General features: G+C 56.8%; 1 protein-coding gene across 2 annotated transcripts in view; it reads right to left on the bottom strand.

Annotated features, from left to right (window-relative positions):
* Positions 1-2,223: 2,223 nt before the first annotated feature.
* Positions 2,224-11,968, bottom strand: part of ABCC8 (ATP binding cassette subfamily C member 8) — a 74,615-nt gene continuing 64,870 nt past the window's right edge. For both annotated transcript variants that reach the window (XM_037049969.1, XM_037049970.1), the window contains exons 29-39: positions 10,733-10,825; positions 7,830-7,932; positions 6,841-6,954; positions 6,371-6,491; positions 6,119-6,249; positions 5,169-5,247; positions 4,858-4,966; positions 4,359-4,462; positions 3,452-3,585; positions 2,934-2,996; positions 2,224-2,466 (exon numbers count right to left, since the gene is read on the bottom strand). In XM_037049969.1, coding sequence (XP_036905864.1) covers positions 2,329-2,466; positions 2,934-2,996; positions 3,452-3,585; positions 4,359-4,462; positions 4,858-4,966; positions 5,169-5,247; positions 6,119-6,249; positions 6,371-6,491; positions 6,841-6,954; positions 7,830-7,932; positions 10,733-10,825 — 1,189 coding nt within the window. In that variant the 3' untranslated portion in view covers positions 2,224-2,328. The remainder of the gene's footprint in view (positions 2,467-2,933; positions 2,997-3,451; positions 3,586-4,358; positions 4,463-4,857; positions 4,967-5,168; positions 5,248-6,118; positions 6,250-6,370; positions 6,492-6,840; positions 6,955-7,829; positions 7,933-10,732; positions 10,826-11,968) is intronic.

Below are 11,968 nucleotides of genomic sequence, written 5' to 3'. Positions count from 1 at the left end.
CCAAGTCAGGGTTGGCAGACCATCAGGGATGCTCTAGAGGGGTTTGTGCCCTGATTGCATTGGGTATTCCTGCAAGACTTGAGTGTGGGCCCTGCGTCTGCTAATTCCCTTCAGTTCCTTGCAGGGGGCGGGCCATAGGATCGTGCAGGAATCCTCTTGGCTCTGCTCCTGGGAGGCCCCATAGTGGAGAGAGCTGATGGGCCCCCAGAGGCATCTCAGAACTCTGCCTTTCAGCATAGCCCTGAGNAGTCAGGGTTGGCAGACCATCAGGGATGCTCTAGAGGGGTTTGTGCCCGGATTGCATTGGGTATTCCTGCAAGACTCGAGTGTGGGCCCTGCGTCTGCTAATTCCCTTCAGTTCCTTGCAGGGGGCGGGCCATAGGATCGTGCAGGAATCCTCTTGGCTCTGCTCCTGGGAGGCCCCATAGTGGAGAGAGCTGATGGGCCCCCAGAGGCATCTCAGAACTCTGCCTTTCAGCATAGCCCTGAGGCCTCAGCTATTCCCTGCTCTACCCTTTCCAGGAGGGCCAGCCCATTACCCAGAGGGCTCAGTCTCCTCCCCAGCTCCATCCTGCACCTCCTCATACTCATCTCCTCTGAACACCTCTCTTGTCAAGCTCTGTTCTCACTCAGAAAACTCCTCCACTTCCCTTTTGTTCCTAGGCTTATCCTAGACTTTTTGTCCTAGCATTCGAGGCTCTCTGATCTTATGGCCCCCACCACCATCTACGGGCCCTTTTTTCCAACTCTGCCCCTCCTATGCCCAGCTCAAATCCTGCTTCCCCAAGCTGCTTTATAGGTCTGGCTCCTAGAACATTCAGAAGGGTTTGTGCTGCACCCGTCTCCAATGACTGGTGGGTTTTACTTATGTTGTAGGTTCCTTACCTGTTGCAGACAAGGGGCACACAGGCCCAAGACTCCTGGGTCTGCACCCTAGGGCCTGGTACAGCCACTACTGTAGGCAACATGTAAATGGTAATAAAATGATATGTCATGAGCACCTGTCATTTCCTGGCTGAGGGCAGGTGTGTAGATGGAGTCTGAGGACAGCTGTTGTTTGGGTCTCCCGTGTCTGGGTCCCAGCGTCTCCCAGTCACCACCTGGCTGACTTGTGGTATGCACTGTGCTTTCCCTCTGGAGGGCCACCTTCTCCTGCTTCTGAATGCCCCACACGAGGGCTGGAGATGGGGACACAGGATCCAGGCCTAGCTGGTCAGTTTGTTCCAGCCCTCTGACCACGGTGATTGGAGGTGCGGATGTGACCCACGTTGGTCAATTGAGATTGGCTCCCAAGATTTTTGCTGGAACTATTAGGAAAGAACATCTCTTTTTCAAGGGATAGGGAGCAAGCTGGAGCTGCTGGTGGCCATCTGTCACTGGGGAGGGGGAGGAAGAGGAAGAGGGAGGGAACCCAGAAATGGAGACACATCCCTGGTGTCAAACACTCGGACCAGCCATGCTTGAAGTAGTAGCCTCCTGTCCTTCTCACTCACATATGACAATAAACCCGTTTTCATTTAAGCCACGTGGAATTGGGTTCCTGTCATTGGCGAGGGAAATGGTGCTAATCCAGGGTACTGGGGGCCCCACAATTGTAAGTCCAGGAATTAAAGGAAGAAACACAGGGACTACGCTATAAGGACATCCGCTACCTTATCTGATGAGATAATCACAAAAGTGCCATATCTCTTGTTACGTGTTGCCCCCCCAAATCATATATTGAAGCCCTAAATTCATACACCGAAAAGCTCCCTACTGTTGTGACTGTATTGGAGACAGGTCCTACGAGGAGGTAGTTAAGTTAAATGAAGTCATCGGAGTGGGGCCCTAATCCAATATGAATGGGTGTCCTAATAAGAAAAGAGAGATGTACCACGGATGTGCACACAGAATCCAGAAGGCCCATGTGAAGACGTAGCTAGGCAGCAGCTGTCTGCCACCAAGGAGAGAGGCCTCAGGAGAAACTAAATCGGCTACAACTCACTCTTGGACTTGCAGCCTCCGTAACTGTCAGAAATAATTTCTGTTGCTTAAGCCACACAGTCCTTGGTGGTTTGTGACCACAGCCCAAGGACACCAATACAACCCTCATTTCACAGAAAAGGAGGCCTGCTTTTGCCCATGCTCGCACGGCTTCCTCAGTCTGCCTGATGCCGAGGTCACGCGGGCTCCTCTGGACCCGCAGTCCCCCCACCCTCTGCCTACCGGAACCAAGGCCTCTGGTAGGAAATAACCAATCTCTTTATTTACAAGCGATTTACAGTTAGAAAACCCAGGCGGGAGGCGGGGCTGGGAGAGGACATGGGATGGCACTGGGACTCCGGCAGGTCACTTGTCTGCACGGACGAAGGAGGCAAAGACGCTGTCCTTCCGGCTGAGCAGCTTCTCCGGCGTGTCGAACTCAAGGATGGCACCACGCTTCAGGACAATCACCAGATCTGCACTCAGGATGGTGTGCACACGGTGCTAGAGGGGCGGGAGGGGCTGGTCAGGGTGGCAGGGGGAAAGGGCAAGGCAGCTGAGGGGGAGGCATATGGCCAGGATGTCCTGCCTCTGTGGTGACCGACCTTTCCTGGGGTGGCTGTGACTCCAAGCCATTCACCCACCAATGACATCCCCTCTCCTCACCAAGTCTCTCTCTGCCCCAACCCTCAGGCTTCACGTCTCAGCCCCCACCCCCTTCCCTGTGGATCTGTAATCCTAGCCTAGCTCACAGGGCCTTGGGACAGGGGCGGGCCCTGGGGCTTGGAGAACGAGAGGGAAGTTCTGAGGGACAGGCAGGTAGAAATCCTCCCCACGCCAAATCCTGCAACCCAGGGTCCCTGCAAGCCCTGCAGACTCCTTGCCCTGTCCTGCTCCAGGGTCCCCTCTTGAGCCCAAGGGCGGCTCTCTCTCCGAGAGTACCCCTTGCATCCCATCAGTGAGCCCCTTACCGCAATGGTGACCACGGTCCGGTCTGCGAAGGCCGTCATCACCACCTTCTGGAGGATATTCTCCTGCCAGGTAGGAGCAGCAGCTATTGGCTCCCTGTCCAGTGCACGTGATCTGACCCACCTTTGGGGGATGTGGGGCCCAGGGCTGTGGCCCAGCTCCTATCTGACCCGGATCCTAGCCCTGCCCCTCCCTCCATCAGGCCCTAGTCCACATAGGACTAGCCAGGTTCCTAGCATTCAAGGAGCTCAGCTCCGGGCCTGTCTGTGTGCTGTGAGCCTGTCCGGGGTGTGCTGGGTGCTGTGAAGTCTCCGTGGATCTGTGTGCAGCTTGTGTGTAAGTGGGCTATGAACAAACCCCAGGACTAGCTGGAGTTGGGGTCCCCAACCCTTTGCCTTTTCTGCCACAAATGATCTTGATGTTCAAGGCAACATGAGCTCCAGGACTACTTTGTGTAAATTTGCCCTTAACACCCATGGCCTCTTCAAACCCCCACCCCGTGGGTGTGCCCAGGACCAACTGTGGCCATGTCGATGGAAGCCGTGGCCTCGTCCATGATGAAGATGCTGGTCTTCCTCACGAAGGCCCGCGCCAGGCAGAACAGCTGCCTCTGGCCCTGGCTGAAATTCTCCCCGCCTTCTGTGATGATGGCATCTGAAATCAGCCGCAAGGAGAGGAGCAGGGCTGAGTGAACCCTGTGCTGTGAGTACAGCAGATAGTGTGGCCTGGGGGGTGTGGGGAGATGTGTGCACAGGAGTGAATATGTGGGTGTGTCCTAAGTACAAGTGTGGAGGGTTGCCGTGCCTTGCACAGGAACACAGATGCCATGGATTACAACGAGAAGAGCGCCCCCTGGAATTGTGTGCTGCTGGGGCTCTGGGCAGTTCTGGGAGGGGTGTGTGCGCTGAGTGTGTGTGCTTCACATGTGGGCGTCTTGGTGGTGTGATTCTCTGGAACCAAGGCTTGGCCACTGTCAAAGGGGCTCTGCCGGTCGGTCGCCGGGGTGGGGCCAGGGTCTTCCCAGCAGCTTTGAGGAGTGTCCAGTGCTTCGGATTTTCCAGTCTGTTCTCTCCTCCCTCCCTCCACCAGAACTGGGCAGGCAGGCGGACAGGGCAGGACAGGGCTGAATACACCACCATGGTGCCAGGCCCTGCAAGCTCTGTCTCACAGTGACTCCCACTGTCCCCTCTGTGCCAGACCCTAAGCTGGCCAATTGTGTGACCTGGGGCCAGTCACTTGACCTCTCCAAGCTCCAGTATAGTGAGATGGAGGACTGAGTGATTCTGGGGTCCTGCCAGACCTCAGACTCCAAGTTCTGGGCACACCCAAGGCATGAGTCCCCTGCCCCCATCCCCAGCTCCCAACCCCAGCGCTTACAGACAGACACCCTTTAGCCCCCAGTCAGCCGCTGAGCCAGCAGTAGTTACCGAGGCCTCCGGGCAGCGCCTTCACCACCAGCTTCAGCTGGGCTATCTCCAGGGCCTCCCACAGAGTGCTGTCGGAGCACTTCTTCTCCGGGTCCAAGTTAAATCTGGAGTGCGACACAGAAAGCCCCACTAGGAAGGGGGCAGGGTGCTGGCTCCATCCCCAGGGGACTTGCAGAGGGTGAGGCTGGTGAAGGGAGAATTGGCTGACATAGGGTTCTGGCTGGGAGATGGGCACTAAGGTGGCGGCACCCCAGACCTCAGGGTGGGGGTGTCCCTCCCAGTGCCTGCGCAGGCCTAACTCGAAAGAGAAGTGCATGAGGGTAAGGCTCCTCTGAAGAACCAGAGCCAGGCCCTCGTGTGCGGGGCTGGAGCAGGGCTGCTTGCCCAGGGAGGTGGGTACCCAGCTAAGTGCTCCTGGCCCTGCCCATCCCCTCCTCTTCACTCTCCAGATTCAAATGGGTGGAGCTGAGCCAGGCCTGGGTGGGGAGATGGGGCTCACCGGATGGTGCCACTGAAGAGGACGGGGTCCTGCAGGATGATGGAGAGGCGCGAGCGCAAGGTGTGCAGTGGCAATTTGGCGATGTCAATGCCATCAATGATGATGCGCCCTGCATGGAGACCAGGTGACAGGTGGGGCACCGTGGAAGGGAATGGAGGTGCTGGGGATGGTTTTGCCTGGGTCTTGGGTCCCAGTGAGGATGCAGGGGAAGACAGTGACTGCTGGGCCCCTGTGACATCTGACCATACACCAGGACTGAGGTTCTGTCTGGTGGCTGTGGGTACCTGTGGGGTGCCCACCGTACCACTCACCTTCAAATGTGTCCACCATGCGGAAGAAGGCAAGAGAGAAGGAGGACTTCCCACTGCCTGTGCGACCACAGATCCCAATCTGGAAGGAGAAGCACAAGTGTGCTCAGGGGCTCGCGGGGCGTGGTTACTATGGGGCTGGGCAGGGTAGGGAGGCCACGGCATATCTTCTTGTCCAGCTTCGGTTTAGCCAGGGCTGGGCCCCAGGTTTGGGCTTGTTTCCTGCAGCGGGGCATTCGTGGGGACCCGCAAGCAAGTGCAGGGGGTACATGTCCGTTTTGCCTGGACCTGGGTAAGGCCTGGCTGGGCCTGGCTGGGCCTGGCTGGGCCTTGGCTGCAGGGGAGTTGGGGGCACTAGTGTGTGTCTATAAGCAAGGGCAGGGGTGGCTGAGTGTGGTGTGCAGGGGTGTGTCTGTGTGCCCCACCTTAAACTGGAGCCATCTCTGGCTGCATCGCTTCCTGACCCTTGGATACCAACAGAAATGACAACAGCGAACCAATACAGACGCAGAGAGAGTGACAGAGATGGAAGGAGAGGGGCAGTGGCAGGGAGCACAGTGGGAGTAAAGAAGACGGAATCAGTAAGACAGGCAGCTCAGAGGGCCAGATGGGGGCTCCCTCCCCAGGACAAAGGTGGCCTCACATTCTGCCCCTAGGCCCCTGCTCTGAAGCTCAGGGGACAGTGCCCCGGCAGAATCTTGACCGTTTGCCGTAGGCTGGGGGTGCTGACAAAGCTCCTTTAACCAGGGGAGCCTGAGGTGTCCTCCTTGGTGGGTGAGTGAGGGCAGCAGGAGGAGGAGGGGAGAGGTGGGCTGAGCTATGTCAGGTGAGGGGCCTGGTGTCAGGAGACTGGGGGCTCCAAATGGGTGTGAGACCTGCAGGGCCTGGAGGGCCATGAGGTGGCTCTGCAAGGCTGCCAGCCCTCTGTGCCCCCCGCCCCACCTGCCCCTGACCTTCTGTCCCGGGGAGATGAGGGCATTGACGTGCTTCAGCACGGGCTTCAGGGAGCTGTCGTAGCGCACACTCAGGTTCTGGATCTGGATCTTCCCCTGGTCCGGCCAGTTCTTTGGGATCAGCGATGGTGCTGGGGGCCGGGCTGGGGGTCAGCCACTAGGCGTGGGCCACAGCTGGTCCCTAGCACTACCACCCTACCCCCAGGCTCCCCCCTTCCAGCCCTCTCCCCAGAGCCCTCCTGCACCCCTCACCCAGCAGCCCCTCGTAGCTCTCTGCCTCAGTTTTCAGGAGCCCGTGGATGCGTTTCACGGCCCCCAGCTGGATCTCCATGTCCGCCAGGTTCCTCACCATCCAGTTGAGGTAGTTAGAGACCTATGAGGGTTGAGATGGTCACAGTAAGTGACCTATCCCTGGCCACCAGATGCTCTTCTTATAACTGAGGAGGGACCGAGGCCTCAATATCTTTTGCTGCTCACTGTCTGGTTGTTCAGGGTGGCTCTTCCTAGAGGTATGTGGAGGGTTACAATGAGCGTGGTTCCTCACCCACCATCCATCTGGGGCCCAGGCCCTAGGTGCAAGGCAGGGCCCTGCAGTCAGCTCTCCTGCCTGTATCAGAGCAGCCTGGGGTAAGGCCCAGGGGTGTCTCATTTGGAAAAGGTGCCCTGGGGTTCCCTGGGTGCGATGTCTGGCCCCTTCCCGGACCTGGCCCGCTGTCACTCACCATTAAGGCATAGGTGAGGCCCAGGCCCACCAGGCCGGCTGAGAGCTCCCGGTGCAGGGAGTTGGAGATGGAAGTCACGGCCGCAATGAGGACCACACATGCACCAATGTACTCCTATGGAGGGACAGGGGCTGGCCTGGGCCCTCAGGGCTGGAAGCCACAGTGTCCTCCCCTCCTGCCCTTCAGGGCAGAGAATAGCTCGGCTGAGCTGAGACTCAACACCAGCCCTCACACCACGAAAACGTCAGCAGACATACAGAGTGCCTGTGAAGGTTGGAGCACCAGGGGGCAGTGGGGGCACCCTACACCCATTCATCTGCACACATGCCTCACCGGCTGGGCCACACATGTACATAAGTGTCACACAACCCACTCCAGACACACACTCATCACAGTTAAACACACATCTATTCTCCCTATTCACACACTCCTCAGGTACACAGTCCACAGGCAGTAATATGGAGAAGAGGGGGCTCAGGCCAGACACCAGGAGGACCGTCGGGGCTGGGAGAGGCAGGGGCCTCAGTGCCCACCCTGTGTGCAGACATGAGCTGGTACTCCACAGCACTCCCCCCCCCCCCGTTCATGTTTGTTTCACNAAGGTTGGAGCACCAGGGGGCAGTGGGGGCACCCTACACCCATTCATCTGCACACATGCCTCACCGGCTGGGCCACACATGTACATAAGTGTCACACAACCCACTCCAGACACACACTCATCTATTCTCCCTATTCACACACTCCTCAGGTACACAGTCCACAGGCAGTAATATGGAGAAGAGGGGGCTCAGGCCAGACACCAGGAGGACCGTCGGGGCAGGGAGAGGCAGGGGCCTCAGTGCCCACCCTGTGTGCACACATGAGCTGGTACTCCACAGCACTCCCCCCCCCCCCCCCGGTTCACGTTTGTTTCACCCTTGCTCTGCAGCACTCCACACCCTATCAGATGCCCTATTCTGGGGCCCGGGGGTGGGTGGGGGGGCACTTACCATGCGGACTTCTAGCCATCTGTTGGCAGCCGTGAGGAAGAGGGAGGCAATGTTGTTCGAGTCTGTGTATTCAAGGAGCTTCTGCTGGAACCGGGCCTCGTACCTGGAGGGAGGGTGAGGATGGTCTGAGGAAGTCATCTTGGTCTGCATAGCCTCTGGGAGCTGTCCCTGACCCTCTAAGGTAGATGAGATCTCTCTGTACCAGGGACTCTGGAAGCTTCTTTCTGGCCCTCATGCCCTCCTCACGTTCTCTCCTGAGGTTACTACGTAGGGACCTGCCTTCTCCTTCTGACCTGCGTGGGCTCCTGGCATCGCTCTCCTTGGCCACCCCTCAGACTTGCCGGTTGGGGCCAGGCCCGGGGGAGGGGCAGGAGCACTAGTGTGATGATGAATGACAGGATGAACAAAAGCCATCTCAGCACTGGTCTCGAGGACACCACTGAGGGGCCTCAGAGGGACTCAAGACAAGCCTTGTCGGGCATTTTCTTTTCACTCCTGGAAGGTGTTTGTTCTGCTTTGATTATTTCTGGGTGGCGGGCCTGTGAGTGCACTGTGTGTGAGGACAGTAGACTGAGTCTCTGAGGTGTGACAGAGTGTGCATTTGCACAGCCACAGGGTGGATGCATGTGTGGGTACTGTGTGAGAGGCAAGTGTGAAACCGTACAGCTGAAGGGCTGCAGGAAGTGCTTGTCCAGGGTGTGTGTGTGAGAGTGCACGTATGCCTGATGGGAGAGTCAGAGGGTCTGTGACTGCTCTGAGGGGTGAGTGTGCATGAGCTTCTGTGACAGGCGTGCCATGGTGGAAACAGCCCCAGCTCTGGGACTGTGCGGACCCAGGCTCAAGTCCAGGCCTTTCCTTACTGGCTGTGTGTCAAGAGCGAGCCCCAGTTTCCTCACCGGATAGTCACAGTTCCTACGTGGACAGCAACAACCTCCGAGGCCAACACTGACCCCAGGGCTGGGTGCTGTTGAAAGTCTTTTGGGAAAACGCAGGACCCTAGAAGGCCAGACAGGTCTGGGTTCCAAGCCCAGCACCAGCTCTCGCTGACTGGGCAGCCTCGGACTGCTTGCTCAGCCTCTCTGGACCCCTTCTCCCCATTTTAGTGTGGGGCTACAGCAACGTGCCCTGGGGCTCTTGTGAGGATTGAATGCAATAGTGCTCGTACCACACTTAGCACAGGGTGGGAGCTTGCACAGTCAATAAATACTCCTTAGCTTTCAACAGGGTGGGCTGCTGGGCAGGAGCCAATGAATTAAACGCATCCAAGGGATGATAATCAAGTTCTTCATTCTCTTAAAAACCATCCACCGCAGCAGCATGGGGTGTGGGAGGCCTTGCTGGACAGCAGTTCCTCTGGCTGACCACAGGCTTGCTCAGGGACTGGCTGCAGGATGCTGGAAACCACCTGGATCCTACTGAGGGGGTCTGGCCCCCTTTAGGAAAGTGGCAGGCTCTCTGCCCCAGGCCAAGCCTGAAGACCTGCAGGACACCAGTTGTAAGATAGACATCACCAAAACTTAGAGGAGGAGCTAGGCCAGGAGTGTCAAGGGGCCTGGAAGTTGAAGAAACTGGGAAAGTTCAGGCTTGAGAAGGGGCTGGGAGGAGACCCCAGAGTCCCATGCCAGGCTCCAGGCAGCTTCTGTGTGGAAGATAGCACAGGCCTGCTGGGGGGCAGGGGATGTCTTGGGAGCAGAGCCAAGGCCAGGACAGAACTTGGCTTTCCTCTGCTCAGACAAGACCCTAAGAGGATCGCACCAGGGACCTGGGTATCTGCCCCAGGGCTGCAGCTGGACTTTGGGGACTTTGGGGGAGAGATGTAAACTTCCCTGGACCCTCTCAGCTGGTTCTTGAGCCCTAGGGTTACTCTTGGACACAGGCTTTGGTGTCACATGGTTCCTGTTACACCCTGTACAGCTGTGCCATTCTAAAAATAACCTGGAATCACTCTCTGGTTGAGGCTTAGATACCAGAGCCCAACTATCTGGGTCAGGGGTTTCTGACCTGTCTGAGTGGAGGAGAGATGCCCCAATATATCAGACAGAGACTGGGGAGGGGAGCAACAGCCCCACACTCCTCCGGCAGCCTCACACGCTCCCAACCAGCCCAACATCACAACTCAGAGTAGCAAGAGGATGGCAGGGGCACTGAAGTTTTCGGGGTATTCCTCCAGTCTGATGAAGTCGTATCTATCCTTGGAGTACTAGCTTCATTGCCACCTCCTCTATGAAGCCTTCCATGACTGCCCTCCCCTCGTGTGCTCCCACAGTTTGTATCCCCCTTTCTTTCAGAGTGCCTGTCACATGGGCTGGTCCTGGCCTGCTCAACGACTGCATGTAAATACCTCCAGGTCAGGAGCTCATCTGACTCATATCTTTTTAGTGCCTAGCAAGGGGATTAACACATGGTGAATGCTCAGTAAAGTTTGTTGAATGAATGAGCAAGGTCAAGTCTGGGCTAGTTCAACTCTGAGCCTCAATTTCCTTATCTGAGCAATAGGAATAATCGTTGATACCACCTCAGATTGCAGGGCAGAATGAATGAGATTGGCGAGGAAAGAACTCAGCATAGTGTTTGACTCACAGGGGGTTCTCAAGAAAAGACCCCTCATGCTTGCCCATATGAGCAAGGGCCTTTCTAGCATCAATATGTGAGGGCTTGTCCCAGCCTCAGTTCACAGAGGGCCCGGGCCTGGCTGCAGGGCTGAGGCTTCCCTCTCAGGATCATGCGGTGGAGCCCACCTGGTCGGACCCCTCTGGTGGACATCATTTGAGCCTGGAGGTTTGAGAAGGGTTCGGGAGATGTATGTCCTGGCCCTTCCTAAGTGGAACCCTGAGAATTGAATCTCGTGACCCGTGACCCTAGCCACACCCCTGCCCACCCCTATGCTGGGGTGAACCTGGTACCTGAAGGCCCGAATGGTGATGAGACCTTCCACAGTTTCAGCAAAATGCGAAAGCAGCGGGAGCTGGGTGGTGTCATCCAGCTGCTGCAGGTCCCTGTGGCGGGGGAGCAGAGGGGAATGGTTAGGAGGACGGACAGTCTCAGGGCTCAGCCTGGGTCTGAATTCTACCTCCACCCCTTGGACCCTGGGGGCAAATGGCTGCGCCCCTCCAGATCTCCGCCTTTCACCTGCAAAGTGGGAAGTCATTGGTACCACCCCATCAAGCAGTCTGAGAACTGGACAGCTCATTTATGTAAGGTGCACAGTCAGCATGCTGGCACAGTTACGCTATCCTGGGCCCCCTCTTCCTCTCTTCTGTAGCTCCATCCCTGGGCTTGAGCTGCACGGCCTCACTTTGCAGCAAGGCAGGGCCAGCAGTGTTAGCTCCGTTTCACAGGAGAACAACCTGAACCTTGAGACACTAGTCAAACCAACAGAAAGGCCAAATGGAAGCTTCCAGTCCCCTCCAAAATAAACACAGTAGGCTTCAGCATGTCACAGGTCAGAATCTAAAGAGCACCTTCAGGGGCACAGGCCAGGGGTTTCCAGGGAAACAGAACTGCTCCCGCCCTCCACAGCTGCACCTTGATAAGTGCCTTAGGGCTGAGGTGGCCAGGCTGGGATGCAGGAAGCAGCTTTCCCGGACAAACCGCCTCCAAACCCGCCACAGTGGGTGTCAGGGGACCAGTGCAGTTTCTCTCGAAGGAGAAGGGAACCCTGTAGAACAGCTTATACAGCATTCAAAGGCCACCGTGGTTCTGTGACAATGTCCTGTGTTCCTTGTGGGTGCCAGGGGATTCCGGGTTATTCAGGCAAAAAGCCATTTATAGAAATCTTAGTCCTGTGATCAAGGTAATTGTGACCAAGATGCACCAAAATGTAGTTATTACAACAGCTAATCAGCAGTTTGACTCCAGTTTTTAGCCAATTTTGTGCACGTGGAGAAGGGACTTAGCCTCTTGGACCACAGCGGTAGTAAGAATCACATTTTATACCACACACTCACCCCTACACCACCCAAACAGTGCTTTCATGAAGCAAAGCTTACTGTTGCTATGTGAATATAGTCTGTTATCTGTGTTATTTAATTATTTTACCAGTGCTGACTGTGATTTAGGATACCAATTCCATGACCCACAGCAAGGCTGTCCTTGGCAGTTGGAGACATGCAATCTGACAACTCTCTGAACCTATGAGC

This window comes from Sturnira hondurensis, unplaced genomic scaffold (assembly GCF_014824575.4).
Source record: "Sturnira hondurensis isolate 20B ecotype Veracruz unplaced genomic scaffold, ASM1482457v3 Scaffold0006505, whole genome shotgun sequence".
In the NCBI taxonomy this organism is placed as follows: domain Eukaryota; kingdom Metazoa; phylum Chordata; class Mammalia; order Chiroptera; family Phyllostomidae; genus Sturnira; species Sturnira hondurensis.
Note: the sequence above shows the minus strand (reverse complement) of the source record. Positions and strands in the feature narration are given on the sequence as shown.